Here is a 15,337-nt window from a genome sequence, read left to right on the forward strand (position 1 = left end):
TGGCACCTTTTGTGTGAGACTGGGGTGTGTCACCCAGACAGCACCTCAACCAACCAACCAACCATACATTTTGGGATATTTAAGCGATCCATTCGTGGATAGTTGAACAAATCTGAGCAACATGAGGTCTCTGAATTTTCTAAGTTTGTGCACTTCGCGCTCATATGAAAATAAGTTGTTTTGCTCGAGCTGATTTCATTGCAACATTTTTCAAAGTAACAAGAATGATTCTATGTCAAGTGATCCAAGTATTTTTGAAATTTCCGCCGAAACTTTTAAAAATTGGTTTGTTTGTAGGCTTGAGTCAAATAAGGAATAAACTGAGAAAATATTAATAAAAAAAATTATAATTTTGACATTAATTCAATATTGAAAAATTTGGTATAGAGCTTTTTTTTATCTTCAGCTCTTTTTTAAGATATTTTTTAGACATAATAAACCTTTTAAAAATATGTTTGTTAGGATAGAACCTTTTTTTTAAGGGTTTTTATAAAAAAAATTACAAAATTTTATGCAAAATTTGGGGTAGAAATTTTTTTTGTCATTTTTTAAAAACTCGTATCAATTTCTTTTATTTATTTAAAGAAAGCTCGAAGCGCTCGGTAATCCCAAAAAATTTCATATAAGAGACACTTGATTTAGTGAAATAGAACTCTCTAGCCACAAGAGGGCAATTTTATAAATTTTTTTTTTACCTTTTTAAAATAAAAAATGCTTTTTAACAAAAGTTTTTCGGGAAATGCTTCCTTCCAAAACTGATAAAAAAAAAAATTTCCAAAAAATGTTAAATGAATAAAACATCGTAAAAAATTTAAAAAATGTGTCCTAAAAAATTAAAAAAAAAATCTTCTTAAGAAGTGAAAAAAAATGTATCCTAAAAATTAAGAAGTAATATAAAAAAAAATAAATGTTAAAACAACCGTAGATAATTAACATTGAAAACTCTATATCAAAATTTTTAAATTCCAAAACTGGCAAGAAACTAAATTTCCCAAAAATGTAAAAGTAAATAAAAAATTAAATAAATGTGTCCTAAAAAATGAAAAAAAACATTTTTTTCTTAAGAAGTAAAGAAAATGTATCCTAAAAATTAAAAAAATAAAGAAATAAATGTTAAAACAACCGTCGGCCGCCGTAGCCGAATGGGTTGGTGCGTGATTACCATTCGGAATTCACAGAGAGGTCGTTGCTTCGAATCTCGGTGAAAGCAAAATTAATAAAAACATTTTTCTAATAGCGGTCGCCCCTCGACAGGCAATGGCAAACCTCCGAGTGTATTTCTGCCATGAAAAAGCTCCTCATAAAAATATCTGCCGTTCGGAGTCGGCTTGAAACTGTAGGTCCCTCCATTTGTGGAACAACATCAAGAGACGCACACCAAAAATAGGAGGAGGAGCTCGGCCAAACACCAAACAAAAGTGTACGCGCCAATTATTTATTTTTTTAACCATAGATAATTAACTTTGAAAACACTCTACCAACATTTTCAAATATGTAAAAGATTTATCAAAATTGTTAATTTTGTTTAAAATTTCCTCATTTTACATTTTATTATATTCAAGCCTACAATTAAGCGAATTTTCAGAAGAATTAACAGCAATGTCCAAAATACCTGCATCACTCGGCATGAAAACGCTCAGTATTCCTTTTAATGTTTAATTGAGGTTTTTGACATTTAAATAGCTCATTTTTGCGCTAATTGGAGTGTTAATCACGCAGCCACATCAATCAACCAACTAACCGGCGTTTGAATAGAATTAAAAAAGTACTATTTTCAATATCGTACTTATACTGTTTTTTGTTTATATTGCCTTAAAGAGCCTTACGTTAAACAAACAGACACTGCTTTAAATCAGCGCCATTTGAATATGCAAATGCGCCCTACTTTTTGTCCTGGATTATCCATGTATTTTGACATCAATGCCAAGTGTTATAAATAAACCGTTATCATCGTTGTGAGTATAAATTTTATTGCATAAATTACTACTACAATCCATACAAGCACACACATACAAATATATGTATATATAAGTATGTGTAGATTTGATATTTGTACATATACTTGATTTTTCTTCTTTTTTTTGACATTTTACTTAACCCATTTAAACATAATTTACATTTTATATAGTACAATAAAATCCTCTTGCCTTAAATCTACAAAATCTACAAATAAAATCAAATAAAATAAAAATAAAAAATAAGTGAAAAAAATCATGGTTTGCTGTGGCGACTGCCAACGCAATGGACGCCAACACAGAGCGAATTTCCCCCAAGAAATTAACACATTAAAATAGGCATTAAACGAATTGTAAAGCTACACATTGTACATACACAAATACGTACATAAAAGTACTACTATCGCATTAACTTTATTTTATTATATATAACTGTTTAATTTAGGTAATTTTGTTTGTTCACTGTAACCCTGTAACCGAAAAATAGCATAAAGCGCATTTCCGTGTGCTCCATGCTGCACAGCCTAGCAGACCGATACACGCACATGCACAAACACGCAGCGCAGCCACTATGCATGCTCAGCCCTTCTTGAATTTGAGGAACAATATGCTGAGCACCAGAAAGACCAGCACCCATATGGATATCGAGATGAAACCGTTATACACAGATGGTTCGGAGAAACCCCAACCGCGTTGTAGTACCGAACGCAGGCTCTCGGTGGGTTTGGTCAATGGCAAGATAGTGGCAATAAACTTCAATACCGGATACATGCCCTCAATTGGCCAAATTATGCCGCACAACATTACTATTGGCAAGAATGAGCCCATTGCCACATAGGTCGCAGTACGTTCTGTGTCCACAGCGCAAGCAATCACAAAACCAAAACACATGCCACACAACCCATTGAGGAGGCAGAGACCAATCACTAGCCAAATGCTGCCTTCGTTGGTCAAGTCGAAGAAACCGAAGCTGACTAATAGTACACAGGACATTTGCAGCAATACGACAGTGAATTGTGAGAGTACTTGGGAGAAGAGTATCTCGGGGCCGGTAATGCCCGCCACCAGGCAACGTTCCAACATGCCCTCGTTGCGTTCAATCAACATGGCACCCGATGTGATGGCCACCGATAGGAAGAAAATGATGGTCAATATGACGCCAGGTGCAGCAAAGTCAGTGAAATTCGGACTGCGTGTGCCGTAAATGGGATCTCTCCAGTCGATTGGTATACGGCCGATCTTCTCATTTAATTCACAGTCGGTGAGTATGAGTTCGACGAAATCGAAGAAGGTGTACTGAAGATCGCGATATAGCAATGTAGATATTTGTTGATCTGTGGATGGACGAGAGAGAAAAAGGGAGATTATGAAGTGTGGCTAATATTTGTGATGAAAAAAGTTTAATATAAGCATGAGCGCTTGTGCTCACAGAACTAAGTCACATTATCTTTTTACACAATTCGCGATATTTTTCTTCCAAATTGTTCTTTATAAATTTTTATTGCATACAAATATAGTTCATTGCAAAACAAAAAACTTATAAGTCAAATTTGTAAATATGCACAAATTTAAAAAATTGAAAAAAAAATTTAAGCAAAATTGTCCACCTTTTAATCAGAATATACGGAAAATGTTCAGGTATTCTGCTTTATAAACCTTTCCGCCGCCGTAGCTGAATGTAGCGCTCTTTATGGAGAAACATTAAGGCACACTCCTCAGCAAGCAGAAGGGGCTATGCCAAATACCCAACTAAGGATGTAAGCACCAATTAATATTATTGTTGATATTAAATGTAAGTTTAATAAATTAAAAATCGTGTTGATTTTTTAATTTTTGTAATTTTTTTTTTTGTGGCAGTGCTTTCTTCAATGTAAAAAAACGAGCACTTTTTAGCTTCTTTGAATTAAGTGCACACTCGAAATTTTTCTAAGAACTGATTAAAAAGTTTGAATTTTTTTTTGAAAATTTATTGTTTTTTTTTTATTTCTTTTAGTTTGGATTCATATGGATTTTGTAGCAGAGTGAACTATATTTTTATAAAAGAATTATTAAAATTAAATAAATTAGAACTTGCCAATAAGTCCCTGTGCTATAGTTACAGTTCGGTTCACTTGGTTAAAGGCAATAATTTTTATGGAATAAAATGGTTACTAAAGCAACCGTATTTGATCTGGTAACCCAAAGTTTTTTGATAATTCATGTAAAGTCTATACTTTCCTCGAAAATTAACATACATCAAAATATTATTCCATCTAACGGTATTTCGCAGCTCTAAAACTTCAGCAGATGTAATATTGCGCTTCATTTATTGGTTCACTTGAATGGCGGCGCTCAGTTAGCCTACGTTATTTGCGCATTAAATCTTCTCAAAGGTATCGTATTTGAAGCATTGACTATGTTTGGTCAAAAACTCCTTAATTCTAATAAAATTCGAAAGCCGAAAATTTTAGCAGATCGCAAAAAAGGACAAATCGAGATCGAGATGCCTCATCGAGACTTTTCAATCGCCAAATGGCCAGAAAGATTTGTCGAAGTCAAAATGTTGTGGATCGTTACGTGCCCCCTATGGTAAGAACTAAAAAGGCAGAATTGCAGTGGGTTTGCCACTAAAGGAAACTCGCAAAATCCTTAGGATTGCATCAAATTCCGCCATTTCAACAGTTAAATTCAAGAAATGGCAAATGTTGCAGCCAGCAAATCCACCGTTTGAAAAGCTATTATAAAAACACTTCGTATGCGGCATAAAAAAATTAGAAAAATAAACACTTTTGAATAAATTTCGCAAAGACGGCCCCCCCCGATTTTGCAAGCGACTACATGACTTGGAATTCTGCCACAAATAACGATCCCGGCAAATGCAAACAGTAGTATTTCGTTGCGACCAACCGGTCTTTGTGCTTCTCGGTTGGGCTCGAAAAAGACATTTTTTCTTTAGCTTATAAAGCATATAGCCATCCCAGCGGCTATGTTAGCAATGGAATTACTACTTATGAAGATCAAAAATTATGCAAGGAATTGCCTTTCCGTATTTGCGGGATTTGCATATTTTTCATTGGATTCTGAGGTTGTGGCATCATTGTCCCATTTTCGAAAATGATACGAGAAATACAATTTTGGCAAGCAGCGTACGCTACAGAGCTTTTTTGCTTATTTCTTGTGAGCTGAAAGTGAAAATATGAACTTGTGTGCTCTTTGGTGTCAGTAGCTTACCACGCCATGCCGCACACACCATTAAATAAGGTACTCTTCGCGTGCATATTTCGGTAGTCGTATCATTAGCATCTGGGCGATGTCAATTAGCTGGCTTAGAGACTATGATTTAAATCTATTAGACTTTATTTTCTAGGATGCCATAAAAGATCAATGCCATATAACAAAGATCAAAACGATTGAAGGTCTTTTGGCTCGAAAGAATAACCCCATCAATAACATTTCACCAAGATGGGCGGTACAGAAGCTCCACATGCTACGTTCCATGCAAATATATCCTCCCTAATTCTCATAAGTATTCGCAATGTATCTACGCACAACAAACGTCCAAACACTAGTTTCAACTAAGCTTTATTATGCACTTAACTTAACCCATGCGAGTTTTTCATCTACGACAACCTTCCGTAAAATTGTTTGTTAAAAATTTTTGTGGAGCATTTTAACCCTGAAATTGCCTTTTTAAAGACCTTTCGTTATAGCTGTTTTGAGAACGGTTCGAAAATGGCAATTTAAGTAGGAGTTAGAAGGCTAAAATATACTACAAAAAATGTTTTATTAAAATCTGCTGTAAAAGTTTGCAGACAAACATTTTATTTTAAGTCATTTTATGCAAGAAGTTTTCGATAACTATGTCCCCCGTGAAAAAAATCCAACCATGTGAACTAGTACTGTCATCGACAAAGTTGGTCTAGAGACAACCTTTTTCATAATTAACGTGTTGAGGAATAATTTTGTAAAAATGTTGGTGTGTTTTTATAAAACTATGCAAATATCTGATGTGGGCATATCATAACCATCATTTTCTCTAATTCCAGGGGAGGCATTGGACCGAAAAATTGGGATATAGGGTATGTGGCAGAGATAGTACCTTACTCCGTTGGCAGTCGGATTATGTTGAAGAATCTGGAAGAGCCTGGTTCTCGTGAGGCATTTAATTCTTCTCCTTTGGCTCTCAGTGCCACATTTCGGTAACCTTGTCGACTCACGGGCTAAGCTTGGTTCACCTTGAAGTTTTCAAGTTCGTGCGTCAAAGAGGGAATATGTGCGGTTACGGTGAGGCGACACAATAGGAATAACTGCGGAACTGCTTAGCTATTTTGTCCATTGGGGGTCTCCAACCACTGGTGAGCTTAGCCACCCACGGATTGATAGGACCTATTAAGCTTCTGTCTTGGGCTTGTAACTATTGCGGAATACCTATCTGGATACAAAACAGAAAGCATGAAATGTAGCCAAACATAAATCAACTACCCGGGGGATAATCAATTATGCATTAATTCCCGCGCGTCAGCCCTAGGCATAAGGAATCTTATTCCTACTTTAGGTGAGGACATATGGATGTTAATTTAAAGAAAAATACAAAAAAGAATTTTAATTGTTTCCCCACAATTATTCTTATTAAAACTTTTAAAGAAGTGTTCTTCGAAATTTTTAGCCTTTCATATTCTTGAAAATTTTAATTCAACTGAAAAGCATAATATTAGTAAATTCGCATCTACTTTTATAGGCGTTAAAGAAAAAGGCACCTTCGACCCATCTCTATTATCCTCGTATATATGTAGAAAAATCAGCATATACAGCTTTTAACTATGGAACGGTAAAGTTAGCCTCGTGCCAACAAAGGCTAAATAGGCAACCTAACTAACACCTTATAAGTCTCTCATGGAGCCCGTTCTCGCGTATGGCGCAAAAGCTTGGACGATGACAATATCCGATGAGGAGTGTTTGAGAGAAAGATTATGCGGAAGATTTTTAGACCTTTGCACGGCAGTGACGGCAACTATCATAGGCGATCCAACAATGAGCTGATGAGCCTTACAGCGATATAGACATTGCGCAGCGATTAAAGAGCCAGCGGCTACGTTGGCTAGGTCATGTAGTCCGAATGGATGCAAGCGCTCCGGCTCTGAAAGTATTCAATGCGTTACGAGCTAGTGCTAGCAGAAGAAGAAGTCCTCTTTTATTTTAGAAAGATCACATGGAAAAGGTCTTGGCTTCATTTGGTATGTCCAGCTAGCACGAGCAAGAAATGAAGTGGCGCGCTTTGTTAAACGGTAAGCGGTCATCGCGCCAATCAAGAAGAAGAAGTAAAGTAGGGAGTATATAATTTGGCAGATTTTAACTAAATTTACTGATTTTACTGTATTTACCAATGAGTGCCATCAAAAATATTAAAGGATAATCATTTCGAAGGTCATTTTCCACAAGTTTTGGGAAGGATCATTGTATGGAAAAGTTTTTTTTCTTTAAATTCTTCTTTCATTTGGTACCCATAAGTTCATTTATAATAATATATTAATTTTTCGAATTCCAGGTCTAAACTCAAACCTTAAAAGCCTTTTTTCTACAATTAAGCAAGAGCTTAATACAAATCGAATTTTTCACGGGTGAAAGACAATTTAAACTTGTTGCACTCTGTGATTTGTGATGCACATGTTGATGCTATCCTACAAATATAGATGGCTTGCATTTGTAAGGTAGAGTAGTGAATGTTAACTGGAAACTCTTTTCCTGTTAGAACCCAAGGTTCTACTATATTCTACTCATGTACAAAATCATAATTTTAATTTAATTTTAAAAAGAAACTTGTATTTAAGCCACCCTATATGTATATTATGATTCGTTTATAGCACGCTTATTCACACTAAATGCTACTCACTTGACATATCCAGGCGTACATTAACGTCTGAAGCATCAATAGTCGCATTATCGGCATATCGTCCACTTTCCACGCGTTCGTTCAATGATTTCGTATAGTTCTGATCAAAAACCAATGCCGCCCAAGCATTGCCGAGACGCACATCTTCGTTGGCCTCGGCCTCAGTTTGGAAATATTTCTGAAAACGAAAGGCAACGTAAATTTCACATAACTACCAGGTTTTTCGATTTGAAAGCCTAGACTTCAGGCTAATTCCTTCACTCTTTTTTTGTCTCTCACTATGTAAATACTTTGCCCTCAACTCACCACTTCCATGCTTTTATTCCTCTTCAACAAATCCAGATAGCGGCAACTCAAATGCGTTTGATTACAACCCGGATAGACTGGACAAAATTGATCGATTACCATTTGTTCGGAGAGTTCACCGTTTGCGACAGCCACCTTGAGACCAGTTGGATCGTGGCCGATAGCATAGCAGAAAAGTATGATTTGCACGACCGGTAAAGCGACAATGAAGAGCATTATGCTGCAGAGAGAAAGGAAATTATATTGAAACATAAATCTAAAAAATTGAAAAATCGAAGAGAGAAACCCTCTATGCCTCAACTCACCCCACATTGCGCAACATCCACAAGAAATTCTTCCACATTAGCGCACGCATATGATGCGAACTGATCACATCCAAGTGCTGCCATAGCGTTGCTTGCGATTCCTTTTCCGGAGGGAGTGGTAGTGCGGGCACCTCCGATGCCGTTATCGGATCACGTATTGCCGAGTTCATTGATATGTTATCACCAAATTCACCAGAGATATCGGCCGTATTATGCTCATCCGACATGTCCAATGCTGGATTGGAAATCGCTGGCACTTGCACTTGTTCGACAATTTCCTGCGCAATCGAAGAACGACGCCGCCGTCCCATATTCTGCATTACCGATAACTTCAGAAAGACCTCCTCCAGTGAGTTGGCATTGTATTGTTGGCGCAAAAAGTTAGGCGCCTCCTCGGCAAGCATGCGACCGCCACGCAAGAGGCCGATCTGTAAACATAAAGCAAAAAGAAAGTTGGAGATAAAAAGTTTAGTTGGTCACTTGTGAAATTGTTTGCTGTTTTGTTGTAATTTCTTTTTTATATGAAGCGGAAGTATTAGGGACGTCAGTCCCGGTATCCCTTGATCGTTTTTAAGTGGGGAAATACCATACCGCAGGGAAAAGTGAGCGCCAAATCGTGGACATTTTGAAAAAAGCTCACTCGAAAGTAATTTCATAATATGCAAAAAAAATTAAAACCATTATTTAAAAAAAAAGATGGTACTGGAAGAGTTTCCCAAATTAACTCAAATGTGACCAAGAGAAGGATTATACATTTGGTAAACGAGAAACCGACAGTTTCTGCAGTTAATATTGCCAAATCACTTAAAAAAAAAAATCACAAAACATCCACAAACTATCAGAAATTTTCTGCACAGTAACGACTGCAGAGCGTACACTCCCACAAAAAGTTCGCTGTGCTAAAGAATACGTTAGCAAGCTAAATAAGTTTCGGAGCAATGTTCTTTTCACCGACGAGTCGAAATTAAACTTATTTGGGTCAGAAGTCCGCAGTTTTGTCTGGAGAAGAGAAGGTACAGCTCCCAATCTGCCTAATGTGGTCGGTATTGTAGAACATAGAGGCGAACATGTAATGATTTGGAGAGCAATGACAGCAAATGGAGTGGACTCTTTTTGTTTTATTGAAGGCTCTGTGGCTAAAATAAATTATCTAGAAATATTTAAGGAACATATTCCGAAAACTGTGGAAAAACTTCAGTTGCCAGCAACATTCACCTGCATGTACAACAACGACCCAAAACATGCCATACTGCGCGTAAGTTGTAATGGTTGCAATGCAAATGCAAAAAAAAAGTATTACTAGTCCTCCTCAGAGTACAGATCTCAATTCCATTGAGCGCTTATAGGCCCTCATTGAAAGAGAATTGTACAAAAGGCAAATTAGTGCTAAAAATGCCCTAAAATCAGCCACTGAAGCGATATAGGAAAATATTCCAAGAGATGACACCAAAACTCTAGTAGCAACGACGCCTTTAAGCAGAAATTAGCGCAAAGAGATACTGCACCAAATACTAAACCAAGAATTTTACTTTATTTCCATATTTGCATTACTGTCCCACTTCACGTTTGAGTTGTACAATCAAGTTATTGTTTTGTTTACTGTGAAACTTCCAAATAACTTAAATATTAGAGTATCGGGTATTGTGGGCACCATTTTACTTTGATATTAATTTCTGTCAAAATAATAGTAATGGGAAAATGATCTTGTTTTCTTTCTAACAGATATTGAATTATCTTTACATTTTACTGCAAAATATACCCTAATATGACCGTTTTCGTCTGATAATATAGAAAAACTGAAACCACCTTAAAAGTTGATGAAAAGAAAAATGGTGGTTAATGTGGCCCAGGGTGTTCGGATAAAGTGGGACACTAGATAAAATCACCAAAAACAATTGTGAGAGTTAATCTTAAGCCAATGAATTTATTCATATATTTTTTTTATTTAAATTAATGACCTTCTTGGTTGACTTTGAAAAAAAAAAAAAAAATTATTAACTTAATACAGGGTGGCTGATGAAAGCCGCTACCAAAAAAAAATTGAATAACTTTTTTTCTTTTTAAGTTATCTGTTCCATTTTTGTTTTAATTTGCAGATTGATCTTTAAAATTTATTAAAATGGATAACTGGGACACGCAAACAAGAATTTGGATAGTCCGCCGCTATCACGCACTGGAGTCCGTAGTTTTGGTACAGAGAGAGTACAGGCGGATGTTTGGCGGCGATCCCCCGAGCAGATGGACCATAATGAGACTGGTGAATAATTTTGCTGAGCAAGGAACAGTCTCAAGAAGGCCTTATCATCGAAACCCACCAGTTCGGAAGGAGGAAACGATCGCTGCTGTAGCTGCAGCTATACAAAGCAATCCAAGGGTTTCAACAAGAAGCTTATCTGCTCAACTTGGTGTCAGCCGACAGTCTTTGCAAACAATAATGCACAAAGATTTAGACTTATTTCCCTACAAAATTCAAATGGTTAGCAAACTGAATGCAGCAGACTTGCCGATTCGCTTGGAATTTTGCCAGAAGATCCTGCAAATGGTGGAGGAAGACCAAAACATGTTAAACTGCCTTTTCATGTCTGATGAGGCCCATTTCGATTTAAACGGCAATGTGAACATACAAAATTGTCGAATATGGAGTACTTCTAACAAACAGATACTCCACGAGACGGAATTGCATCCTCTTCGTGTGACAGTGTGGTGTGCGGTTTCTTCACGCTGTATTGTCGGGCCTTATTTTTTTGAAGCAAATAGTCACACCGTTACGGTTACTGGAGACCGTTATTTGAAAATTCTGAAAGAATTTTTCTATCCAGAACTACGCCGAAAGAGAATTCCTTTCAACTTTGTGTGGTTTCAACAAGATGGGGCAACGTCTCACATAGCCCAGGCTGTTATGACAGAGTTGCGACGAAAATTTCCCAATAAACTGATTTCAAGAAACTCCGAATTTCGTTGGCCCCCCAGGTCGCCTGACCTTACTGCACCTGACTTTTTCTTGTGGGGTTTATGTAAACAAGAAGTTTATAAAACAAAGCCAACAAATTTGGATGAACTAAAACAATCCATTCGGGCAACAATTGCGGCTATTCCTGTCGCAACTCTCAAAGCAGCAATGAACAACTTTTTACTAAGATGCCGCACTTGTGTCAACGAGCATGGGGGGCATTTAAATTCAATTATTTTTAAAACTAGTTAAGCTACATTTAAATAAAAAATTTAATGACCTTCAACTTGAAAAAAAAATAAATGAATTCCATACACTAAAAAAAGTTATTTGAGTTTCTTAATGTAGCAAAATTCATCAGCCACCCTGTATAAATCCACATTATGTATAACAGATGGTGGAAATTTCAATTCTCATACTCTTGCTTAAGTAAATCTAAAAACTTTTTTACATTTTCTTTTATGAAACCCATTGCTATATTAAAAAACGATCCCGTTGGAGAGCGAAAACTAAACTTATTTTGTGGGTCTGCGCAGGAATGCATGCAGCCAACCTTTCCCTGCACATTGCTTATGGACCGAAAATTGTTTGGCACTCTATTTCTATCCACCAATTGAAACCCCAGGGAACGAATATCGTGTTTTGTGACGCCGCAAACTCTTGATTCCATTTCTAATGTATATTTTACAAGGTCTTTTTCTGTAGCTTCTTCCAGTATTGGCTTACGTCCAGGTGGTATTTTTAAAAGCAGGCTATGGGATGCATTACTCCTTGCCATAAAACACGGCACATCAAAGGTCTTTGATGCAAAAAGCCTGCCCATCTCCTCATGCCTAACAGCTACAATGGCTTTTTTCATCATACCGGGGTCCCATTTCCTTTTTTGTCCATTTTTGGCAAGTCTAAATATGTACAATTGGGAAATACAAAACAGAAAAATTAACCAGAATTAGGAAAATACTAAGGGAGTAATGTGGGCTACTAGTTCACAATGCTCGACGCTGACTAGCCCACATTAGACACTGTGCCACTTACAAGAAAAAAGTATTACAAACTTTTGTTTTAATAATTTAAAAAAAGTTTCGTACCGCATTAAAAAATGCAGAATAGTTTAATAATTCTATCTGAACTTTCACACTCCAAAAATAATTACTTGCTAAAAAAATACCATTAATAATACCACTGAAAAGCAAAACGACTGCATTTCATAAAATATTTTGATCGACTGCTCATCAGTAAAGAGTCCAATTCAAAAGACAAGCAGCGTAAAACATCCGTTATATGAATTTTAAAGTTCGTAAGTAATCTTTCTAGTGCATGTTCGTTATTATGAAAAATACAGACGTGGTCCACATTACCCGAATAGCCCACAATACCCGATCTTACTCTATACTATTTTCGTTTCTACATACAATAAGATATTGAATTCAATATTTTATTTTGGCTTTTGCCTATTGAAAATTGATTGAACCGTTCTCAAGTTATAAAAGATTGAAATCAGAATAAACAAGTATCCAAGTTTATTTTTGGTTCACTGTATAGGAAATTGAAAAAGAAAATCCCCTTTTGTAGCGATAAAGCAACACTAAAAAGCACTTTGCGTTTACAACTCCTTTGCGGTAGGAATCAGCGTGTTTTTTGACTCTAAGGACTACTAAAAGTTTAATATTCGTATTATATTATATCAACTAATATTAAAATAATATGAGTGAACGGTCATCCATTTCCGATATGTATAAGTATATAAATAATATATTAAGTTTCGTCTTCATTATTTTAAGTTGAAACCGTTTTACTGAAGTCATATCCCGAAATGGGAGTCAGAAGGCTTCTTGACCGATTTTTAATATTTTGCATCAAGCTTCTTTCGATACACCTTAAGCTACTTTATCAGATATGCTTTTACAATTAAAATTAGTTATTGTCTTTTGTTTGCTTAGTAAAGAAGCATTATCGATCGTCAAGTGCCCACTGGATTGGCCGAGTTATTTAACGAATTCCGTACGTTGGATCAGGCTTTTGACAGTGCAGTCTCATGCTTCCAATAGCATAAACTGGACTTGCCCATAGTTTATCTAGACGTACCAAAATTAACTGATTACCACGATGTGCGCACATATCAAAAAGTAGCGGCCAAGTCCATGGAGAGCGCCATTAAGACTGGTTTTGAATCGCCCATGCCGGTCGTGCCGACGAGCCAACGCTTCACCAATAGCGAACTTTGTACCGTACTGGGTGCTTTGGATCAGTTATATGTACCAATTCAATTGCGCGAGGATAAACCGGCGGAGGCAAGTCGAATTAAGGAGCTTTCTGTTTTAATTGATACGCCTAAAGCTGAGTCTATTGTCTAAAGGAGGATTTAGTCTTGGAATCAGGTCGAAGAATAGCGCGTGATATTGGTGTGGGTGATCCGGAGCGTATGTCGCCATTGCGCGTGGAAGTCTAGGTGAACAATGTACTCTCTTCAATGAACATGCAAATAGTCCAAGATGTGTATGAGCTGCAAGAAGAGTATCCACTTTTCACTGCTGTCAATCGCGCTACAAATCAAGTTCTCCGTCATCGCGGTTGTATCATCTTTTTGGAGTATGTGCCACCGAAGCCGGCACGCAAGACTCTCATGCTGGTGGGTAAGGGAGTCATCTACGATACTGGCGGTGGGGGTAATGGCTGGCATGTCACGAGCTAAGTGTGGTGCAGCTGCTGTCGCTGGATTTATGCAGATTGTCAATGAGAAAAAGCCCGATGATGTGCACGTTATGGCTGCTCTATGCATGGTACGAAATTCGGTAGGTGAGGAATCATAAGTCTCCGATGAAATTATTACTTCACGCGCTGGTGTACGCATACGCGTTGGTAACACTGATGCCGAAGGACGCATGTGCATAGCGGACGCTTTGTGTCTCTTCAAGGAGAAGGCTATCATAGGCAAAGTGCCCGATCCACATCTCTTCACTATTGCAACTTTGACTGGCCACGCTTGTATATTATTTATTATTTGATACTTATTGTTTGGCACTTTGTGGGCAAAAAGTAAGGTGAATTTATTTGTCAAACTTCGCGGGATTAAAATTTCGCTCTAGTTATTTTTTTCATGAGTTGGCAGCACTGTTAATAACATCTGGGCCAACTTTCATGTGAATGTCATTATCAGTAATATATTTACGCTTGTGTTTACCAAACGACCAAGAGTGCATTTTTCGATTTCTACAATGTCTGGTTTGATTGAGCAGAGAAGTGCCATCAAATTTTGCTTGCGGAATAAAATTTCGGCTACGGAACGTTTAGCATGTTACAGAAGGCATTTGGTGATTCGACCATGTCGCAGAAAAATGTTTATAAGTGGTACAAAGACTTCAAAGAGGGTCGAGAACGTGTTGATGACTTGGAGCGCTCCGGACGACCATCGACGTCAACAGATGACCAACACGTCAATAAAGTGAAGGAGTTAGAGCACAAAAATCGTCGGTTGACTGTTAAAGACCTTACTGATATGATCGGAATATCAGAAGGATCTGTGAAAACTATTTTGAAAAACCATTTGGGCCTACGAAAAGTCAAATCTCGTTTGGTACCGAAAACTCTCAATTTCTTGGAAAAAAGTCGTCGCGTTGATGTGTGTGAAACAATGCTTTCAGACTATCGGGACAAGCTCAAATGCATCATTACGGGAGATGAGACTTGGATTTATGCTTACGACCCTGAAACAACCGACCAATCAAGCGTATATCGTGCTAAAGGCGAGGCCAGACCGAAAAGAGCACGTCAAAGTCGTTCAAAAATAAAGGTCATGATGACAGTTTTTTTCGATTTTCGTGGTGTGGTGCACTATGAATTCCTTCCACCTGGCCAAACTGTTAATAAGGAATATTATTTGAGCGTTATGCGTCGTTTACGTGAAGCAATTCATCTAAAAAGACCAAAATTATGGGCCAACAACTCTTGGTTT

The 15,337-nt window shown here is 37.1% G+C and overlaps 1 protein-coding gene across 3 annotated transcripts in view; it reads right to left on the reverse strand.

Moving 5' to 3' along the window:
• Nucleotides 1–1,930: 1,930 nt before the first annotated feature.
• The window catches only part of LOC128869817 (ABC transporter G family member 20), a 275,425-nt gene continuing 262,018 nt past the window's right edge, over nt 1,931–15,337 (reverse strand). For all 3 annotated transcript variants that reach the window (XM_054112429.1, XM_054112424.1, XM_054112421.1), the window contains exons 8-11: nt 8,436–8,863; nt 8,131–8,350; nt 7,825–8,002; nt 1,931–3,289 (exon numbers count right to left, since the gene is read on the reverse strand). In XM_054112429.1, the coding sequence (XP_053968404.1) occupies nt 2,535–3,289; nt 7,825–8,002; nt 8,131–8,350; nt 8,436–8,863 (1,581 nt within the window). In that variant the 3' untranslated portion in view covers nt 1,931–2,534. The remainder of the gene's footprint in view (nt 3,290–7,824; nt 8,003–8,130; nt 8,351–8,435; nt 8,864–15,337) is intronic.

Source organism: Anastrepha ludens, chromosome 2 (genome assembly GCF_028408465.1).
Source record: "Anastrepha ludens isolate Willacy chromosome 2, idAnaLude1.1, whole genome shotgun sequence".
Classification (NCBI taxonomy): domain Eukaryota; kingdom Metazoa; phylum Arthropoda; class Insecta; order Diptera; family Tephritidae; genus Anastrepha; species Anastrepha ludens.